Here is an 8661-nt window from a genome sequence, read left to right as displayed (position 1 = left end):
GGTCCAAGTGAGCGTCTTATTCCCATTTCAGATCTTCCAGATTGGGCACGTGCCGGTTTTAGGAACTCCCAAAAGCTCAACCGCATCCAAACAAAATGTTTCCCGACGGCCTTCAACGATGATGGTAACATGCTCGTGTGTGCTCCAACAGGCTCTGGTAAAACCAATGTGGCCATGCTTACAATACTACGTGAAATTGGGAAAAATCGGAACCACGAGACTGGCGAAATCATGTTGGATGACTTCAAAATTGTCTACATCGCACCATTGAAAGCGCTTGTCCAGGAGCAAGTTGGAAATTTCAGCGAGAGGTTGAAGCCTTACGGTATTCGCGTCTCGGAGCTCACGGGTGACCGGCAACTCACCAAACAGCAAATAGCCGATACGCAGATTATTGTCACCACTCCTGAGAAATGGGATGTTATCACGAGAAAAGCTACTGACACTAGCTATACACGCCTTGTACGGCTTATAATCATAGATGAAATCCACTTACTCCATGACGACCGAGGGCCTGTCTTGGAAAGTATAGTGAGCAGGACGATTCGTAAAATTGAACAAACGGGCGACCCAGTACGGCTCATTGGACTTAGCGCCACACTGCCTAATTACCGTGACGTGGGCAGCTTCCTGCGCGTTGATCCGATCAATGCCCTTTTCCACTTCGATGGTTCATACCGACCATGTCCGCTGAAGCAAGAGTTTATTGGTGTGACTGACAAAAAGGCTATAAAACAACTGAAAACCATGAACGATGTTTGCTATACCAAAGTTCTTGAGCAAGTTGGTACAAATAAAAACCAGATGCTAATTTTCGTTCACTCGAGAAAAGAAACGGCAAAGACAGCCAGGTACATTCGAGACAAAGCTGTTGAGATGGAAACCATTGGCCAAATTTTGAGAAGTGACGCAGCCAGTCGGGCCATCCTGGCGGAAGAAGCAGATGCGGTCAACGACCCCGCGTTGAAGGACCTCATGCCCTATGGCTTTGGTATACATCATGCTGGGATGAGTTTGGCCGATCGAACGTCCGTTCAAGAGCTCTTCGCCGACGGTAGTTTGCAAGTTCTTGTCTGTACTGCCACCCTTGCGTGGGGTGTCAATCTTCCAGCCCACACAGTCATTATCAAGGGAACACAGGTGTACTCGCCGGAGAAAGGTAGCTGGGTTGAGTTGAGTCCTCAAGATGTGCTGCAGATGCTTGGCCGTGCGGGTCGGCCGCAATATGATACGTTTGGAGAGGGAATCATCATTACATCTCAGACCGAAATGCAATATTACCTATCCTTGCTTAATCAGCAACTTCCTATTGAAAGTCAATTGATGAGCAAGCTCGCAGATAATCTAAATGCAGAAATTGTGCTCGGAAATGTACGCAATCGCGATGAGGGAGTTGATTGGCTTGGCTACACCTACTTATTTGTCCGAATGCTTCGATCCCCTGGTCTTTACAGTGTTGGCACTGATTATGAAAATGATGAAGCCCTTGAACAGCGACGAGTGGATCTCATCCATTCTGCGGCAACCGTTCTTGAAAAGGCTAACCTTGTCAAGTACGATAAAAAGTTGGGAAGACTCCAATCCACTGAACTTGGTCGTATCGCTTCACATTATTACATCACGCATAGTTCCATGAGTACATACAACTACCACCTTCAACCCATGGTGTCTACAATCGAGCTTTTCCGTATATTCGCTCTCAGCGATGAGTTCAAATATATTCCAGTTCGACAGGACGAAAAGTTGGAACTAGCGAAGTTACTTGGTCGTGTCCCAATCCCAGTGAAAGAAAGCATTGAGGAACCTCACGCAAAGATCAATGTCCTCTTGCAAGCCTATATATCTCGCTTGAAACTGGAGGGGTTAGCGTTAATGGCTGATATGGTATATGTTACCCAGTCTGCGGGCCGTATCCTTCGAGCAATTTTCGAAATTGCGCTAAGGAGAGGTTGGGCCTCCGTGGCTAAAACTGCCCTCAACCTTTGCAAAATGGCAGAAAAGCGAATGTGGCCTACTATGTCCCCACTCCGTCAGTTTCCGTCGTGCCCCCGCGATATTGTACAAAAATCGGAAAGGATTGACGTCCCCTGGCCAACATATTTCGACCTGGATCCCCCCCGGATGGGTGAGTTACTAGGAATCCCCAAGGCAGGTAGAGTAGTTTGCGGCCTGGTCGAGAAATTTCCGCGCCTAGAGGTCCAGGCACAGGTTCAGCCAATGACCCGGTCAATGCTGCGCGTGGAACTCACAATAACACCTAATTTCACCTGGGACGACGATCTTCATGGTGTCGCAGAAAGTTTCTGGATTATCGTGGAGGATTGTGATGGCGAAGATATCCTTTTCCATGACCAATTTATCCTTCGCAAAGAGTTTGCGGTTTCAGAAATGAATGAGCATTTAGTTGAGTTCACTGTGCCGATAACGGAACCGATGCCGCCAAATTATTTCATCTCGCTCGTCTCGGATCGATGGATGCATTCGGAGACAAAAATACCTGTTTCGTTTCAGAAACTTATTTTACCAGAGCGTTTCCCTGCTCATACGCCACTGTTAGATATGCAGCGGGTACCAGTCAAAGCCCTCAAACGACCAGAGTATCAAAGTCTCTATCCTCACTGGGACCATTTTAACAAGGTCCAAACACAGACCTTCAAGTCGCTGTTCGATACAGATGATAATGTTTTCCTAGGAGCCCCGACTGGGAGTGGAAAAACAGTCTGTGCAGAGTTTGCTCTTCTTCACCACTGGTCGAAATCCACACCTGGCAAAGCAGTTTATATTGCTCCTTTCCAAGAATTGGTTGACCACCGTGTTACTGATTGGCAAACCCGGTTAAGCAATCTCAATGGTGGCAAGAACATTTTGAAACTTACAGGGGAAACCACTGCCGATTTGAAAATTCTTGAGCAAGCCGATCTAGTACTTGGTACTCCCATTCAGTGGGATGTCCTATCACGGCAGTGGCAGCGTCGTAGGAACGTACAAGCCGTTGAACTCTTTATTGCCGATGAACTTCACATGCTTGGCGGTCAGGGTGGCTACATCTACGAAGTTGTTGTTTCACGGATGCATTATATTGCCCTTCAAACTGAAAAGGAACTCCGGATGATTGGACTGAGTGTCCCTCTGTCCAATGCTCGCGACATTGGGGAATGGTTGGGAGCCAAGAAGCATACCATTTACAACTTTAGCCCCCACGTGCGTCCTGTTCCACTAGAACTGCACATTCAGTCCTACTCAATCCCCCATTTTCCGTCTCTCATGCTTGCGATGGCGAAACCTGCCTTTACGTCGATACTACAACTATCTCCTGATAAACCAGCGCTAGTGTTTGTACCTACGCGAAAACAAACTCGCTCAACTGCTCTTGATTTGTTGGCTGCTTGCATTGCTGCAGATGATGAGGACAGGTTCCTACATGCCGATATTGGAGAGATTTCGCCCTTGCTAAAACGGATCGACGAACAAGCGCTGGCAGAATCTATTTCCCACGGAATTGGCTATTACCATGAAGCCCTCAGCAACAGTGACAAACGGATTGTCACGCATCTCTTCAAACTTGGTGCGATACAAGTAATGCTAGCGTCTCGAGATGTTTGTTGGGAGATCAATTTCAACGCACATCTTGTTATTGTCATGAACACCCAATTCTTTGATGGCCGAGAGCATCGATATATCGACTATCCTATCAGTGAAATACTTCAAATGTTCGGAAAAGCTTCTCGCCCTCTTGAAGACAGCAGTGGAAAAGGTGTGCTTATGGTTCCAGCCGTCAAGCGGGACTACTACAAGAAATTCCTCAATGAAGCACTACCAATAGAAAGTCACTTGCAAATATATCTTCACGATGCGTTTGTCGCCGAGATCAGCACTCGAACCATTGCATCTACTCAAGATGCTGTTGATTGGATGACATACACGTATTTCTATCGCCGTCTTCTTGCAAATCCTAGTTACTACGGCCTAACTGATGTGAGCCATGAAGGTCTGAGTACGTTCCTCTCAGAATTGGTTGAAAGCACCCTTAAGGAGCTCTCTGAAGCCAAGATCATCGACCTAGATGATGAAGACGACACTCTTTCGCCACTGAATGCGGCCATGATTGCTGCATACTACAACATTTCGTTCATCACCATGCAGACGTTCTTGCTTTCTCTATCAGCCAGAACCAAACTGAAGGGCATTCTTGAAATCGTCACCTCCGCAACGGAGTTTGAAACGATCCAGGTTCGACGCCATGAAGAACATATTCTCCGTCGCGTATACGACAGGGTACCAGTCAAGATGTCGCAACCAGTCTATGACTCGCCACACTTCAAAGCATTCGTCCTTTTGCAGGCACATTTCTCGCGTATGCAGCTTCCGATTGATCTGGGCAAAGATCAAGAAATGATCGTGGGAAAAGTTTTAAACCTCCTGAGTGCTTGTGTAGATGTCTTGTCTTCCGAGGGCCACTTGAATGCCATGAATGCAATGGAAATGTCGCAAATGGTTGTTCAGGCTATGTGGGACCGAGATAGTCCGTTGAAACAAATTCCTCATTTTGGCCCAGACGCGATCAAAGTGGCCAATGAGTTCCAGTATGTTCCTCCCTTCAGTGGTCATAAGTCTAGTCGCAGTTTTCTAACCATGCTTTTCACCTGTAGAATCAAGGACATCTTCGAGTTCATGGAAGCTATGGACCCGTCGGAGAACAAGGACTACGCATCCCTCGTAAAGCGTTTGGGTCTTGACAATAAGCAGCTAGCACAGGCAGCAGAATTTACTAATAACAAGTACCCCAACATGGATCTCGATTTCACTGTTCTGGACGAAGAAAACATTACGGCCGGCGAACCGGCTTATATCGATATCAAGATTGAGCGGGACGTTGAGGACGACGAGGAAGTGGATACTACTGTATCTGCTCCGTTCTACCCGGGCCAGAAGATGGAGAACTGGTGGCTTGTTGTTGGGGAAGAAAAGACAAACAGCCTCCTTGCCACTAAACGCATTACGATTAGAAAAAAATTGCAACTCAAACTAGAATACATTGTTCCGACGCCTGGTGAGCACGAGCTAACGCTATTTCTGATGAGCGATAGCTATGTCGGTGTTGACCAAGACCCTTCGTTCAAGATTACGGCTGCGGAGGGAATGGATGAGGATGAGGAGGAGGAAGAGGACAACGAGGAGTAAGCAATATCCGAGAGTGCCTCATTTAAGGCTTATTAAGGCCATGATAGTTTTGGTTTCCATTTTCCCTGTTACTGTGTTGTTTTCAACTGTACCATGTGTGTGTAATGTATGGGTTTGTCTATTCAACGGCTCTTTCCTCGATTTCATTTTCTAAAAAAGAATTAAATTTGTTTGGATCAATTGAAGATTCCTGAAGCTACAAACTATTATTGGGTTACGATAAGAAACAATCTGGACCGTTCCTAATAAAGCGATTCTTTGAGCTATGCGGGGTACAAAAAACTAAAGTCTAGGTTCAACCATATGTCGTCACTGGCTTGAGAGATCTGCCCATCCGCAAAGCCGCTATCCGAGCAATTCAGCGGGACAACTCACCTGCAAGATTGCTGGCTCCATCAGCTTCAAGTTCAGTGTCCATTGAAATTAATAAATAGAGAGCCCGACCCCGATCTTGACAGAGTTCTCCTTTCTCCCCCTTCAATAACAAAACACCTAGCTGTAACAGTCCTACAGACGTCGTAAACAATCATGACCATTCGTTCACTGAAGTTTACGCCAGAGTAATTATTACCCCGAGACCCATACATATCCATGTAGTATACAAAAACAATGGCGTTATCTCCATGAACGTATGTATCCTGTAACTGACGTTGAGCGTACTTGCAGGGTAATGCTGAGCGCTCCTCGACGCTCCGCTGCCATCCCAAATTCATTAGGCACATTGCTTGCCTACACGCAGACATCATATTCGTTTGAGACCCACGCAACAACCTCAGAACTCCGAGTCCTCGATGTTGCAACTGGGAGCTCCGTTCTCTTAACGGATTCCTATCACGGTTCTCCGCAATGGCTTGGTGACGGGGACAAGCTTGTCTGGCTAAGGGAAGGAGACAATGGAAGCACTAGTTTCATCGTCGGGTGTGGCCAACGCAAAGAAGACCCCTATGTCGCAGGGACGGTGTCTGCACCCGTGTCGAATCTGAAGCTCACTACTCTTTCGCCTGGACTCGTGGGTGTTGCGGTTTCCGGGAAGGCCAATCTAGATGGGTCGTTGTATAATCCATCCACCGCGAAAAAGCCCCTTAGCTCAGGCAAATTGTATACGTCGCTGTTCGTCAGACATTGGGACGAGTATACTATACCCCAGAAAAATACTATTTGGTTTGGGACACTACAGAAGACTTCGTCGTCGGAAGCCAAACAGCCCACATACAAATTGTCAGAGTTAAAAAATCTCTTCAAGTCTACCGGTTGTCTCAACCTTGAGTCGCCTATTCCACCTTTTGGCGGAACAAATAATTTCGATATTTGCCCGCGAGGTATTGTGTTTGTAGCCAAAGATCCGACTTTAGATCAGGCTACGCATACCAAATGTGTCACATACATTTGCAAGATCGATGCCCAGTCCTGGACACAAGCAGTACCAGTAGCTATACCTGTCAAGGCACTATCGCTTAATCTCGTGAATGGAGCGATAACCTCTCCGGTTCTGTCCCCGGTAGCCAATACACTCGCAATTCTAGCTATGAAAGAGGATGGATATGAATCGGATCTAAACAGGATCATTTTTGTCCCCAATGTATTTGACTGGAAGGCTGGACCACTTGAATCTGTCGAGATCTTTGCAAGTACAGGTGGTGCATGGGATCTGAGCCCAAGCTCACTCACATGGGGTGAGACGGATTCCGACCTATTTCTGCAAGCCGAAGACACCGGCTGCGGCGCCTTGTTCAGACTTCCATTGTCCGACTACACCAAAGCCTCTACCAAACAGCTTTCGAAACTGGTCTGTTCCGGATACGTAACGCATGTCGCACCAGCGTCCAACAAGCTGTTTTTAACCAGCACAAGCTTCGTGGAGAACAGTGAATTCTCCGTATTAGACTTGTCGAAACCCGACCAAGAACCCAGAGTTATCTGCTCAAGCTCACGGAACGGCACGTCGCTCGGCCTATCGGCAAATCAAGTCACCGACATTTGGTGGAAAGGAGCAGACGAACATCCCATTCACGCATGGGTGATCAAGCCATCAAACTTCGAGCCGAAGAAGAAATATCCTCTCTGTTACCTCATCCACGGCGGACCCCAGGGTGCATGGAACAACCAATGGAACACGCGCTGGAACCCTGCAGTCTTCGCAGAGCAAGGTTACGTTGTTGTCGCACCCAACCCCACAGGCAGCACCGGGTACGGCCAGGCATTTACAGATGCCATCCAGAACCAGTGGGGCGGTAAACCCTACGAAGACATCGTACGCGGCTTCGACTACATCGAAAAGGAGCTCGACTTCGTCGACACTACCCGTGCCGTTGCCTTGGGTGCCTCCTACGGCGGTTTCATGGTGAATTGGATCCAAGGCCACGAGCTAGGCCGCCGTTTCAAAGCCCTAGTCACGCATGACGGGATCTTCAGCACGAAATTCTCCCTCGCAGCGGAAGAGCTCTACTTCCCCATCCGCGATCTAAAGGGCGTATACTGGCAAGCGTCTGAGAACTGGGATCGCTGGGACCCTTCGCTGTTCCTCCACAAGTGGCAAACTCCGCACCTGATTATTCATAACGAGCTGGATTACCGCCTCACGATCGCGGAGGGGTTGGCTGCATTTAACGTGTTGCAGATGCGAGGCGTGCCTAGTGCGTTTTTGATGTTTCCTGATGAGAACCATTGGGTAGTCAAGCCGGAGAATTCACTTGTCTGGCATCGGACGGTTCTTAACTGGATTAACAAACATGTTGGGTTGCCGCTGTTGTTAGATAAGGATGGGTCCGATGGATTTGAGGAGAAGATTGTGGGTGATATAACGAAGTTGGCGGTGACCGAGTAGCTTTCATATGGAGAGATTAGTTCAATGAGGAAGGAATGTGTTGTTGCACTCGCGTTTTTTCTTTCTCTTTTTCTTTTTCTTTTGCGTTTTTACAAGGAGATTAACAAACAAAAATAAATAAACCAAGGAGGCTTTTGAAAAAGAAAAGGGGCTGGGGAACTTCACACATCCGCTAGTACGCATCTTATACGAGGAAATCAAACTACAAGCTATATAATATCATGATATTCAGATACAAGAAGTTCGTTTGCTTATACATATACCCCAGTCTTGCTTGCTTTTCAAAATAAAAAAAGGGAAGGGTGGAACTTGTCAGTTTTTGATATCGAGATTTTACGGGATATTAAGAGTAGATATACACGGAGAAAGAGAATAGCAAGCACAGACTGTGGGTAAGGAGGGAACAGCGAAAACAAAAGAACGTCGGCATTCGTATAGCATCACAAACCGATCCCAAGCTTTAAAAAAGTACATAGAGGTAAATAATAGAAAACAGCGGAAAGCCGACGGGAAGAAGGCACCAAGAAAATATATCCCTAGCAGACGAACAAAAAACATAAACGCGAATAGATAGGGGAAATCCCAGAATAGGATTTGCATTTGCTTTGAGAAACCAGACCAGAACCTTCTCCCAAAGAGTGGGAGAAAGAGAACAA

The 8661-nt window shown here is 47.0% G+C and overlaps 1 protein-coding gene across 1 annotated transcript in view; it reads left to right on the top strand.

The window, feature by feature from the left end:
• Positions 1-8244, top strand: part of HCBG_01833 (pre-mRNA-splicing factor brr2) — a gene marked incomplete at both ends in the record, with an annotated part of 9925 nt that extends 1681 nt beyond the window's left edge. Inside the window, 3 exons of the mRNA XM_045428882.1 lie at positions 63-5177; positions 5616-5699; positions 5779-8244. Coding sequence (XP_045290668.1) covers positions 63-5177; positions 5616-5699; positions 5779-8005 — 7426 coding nt within the window. The remainder of the gene's footprint in view (positions 1-62; positions 5178-5615; positions 5700-5778) is intronic.
• Between the last annotated feature and the right edge of the window lie 417 nt (positions 8245-8661).

The sequence above is a fragment of the Histoplasma capsulatum genome (genome assembly GCF_000150115.1).
Source record: "Histoplasma capsulatum G186AR genomic scaffold supercont2.2, whole genome shotgun sequence".
Lineage (NCBI taxonomy): Eukaryota > Fungi > Ascomycota > Eurotiomycetes > Onygenales > Ajellomycetaceae > Histoplasma > Histoplasma capsulatum.
This window is presented reverse-complemented; position numbering and strand designations above follow the sequence as displayed.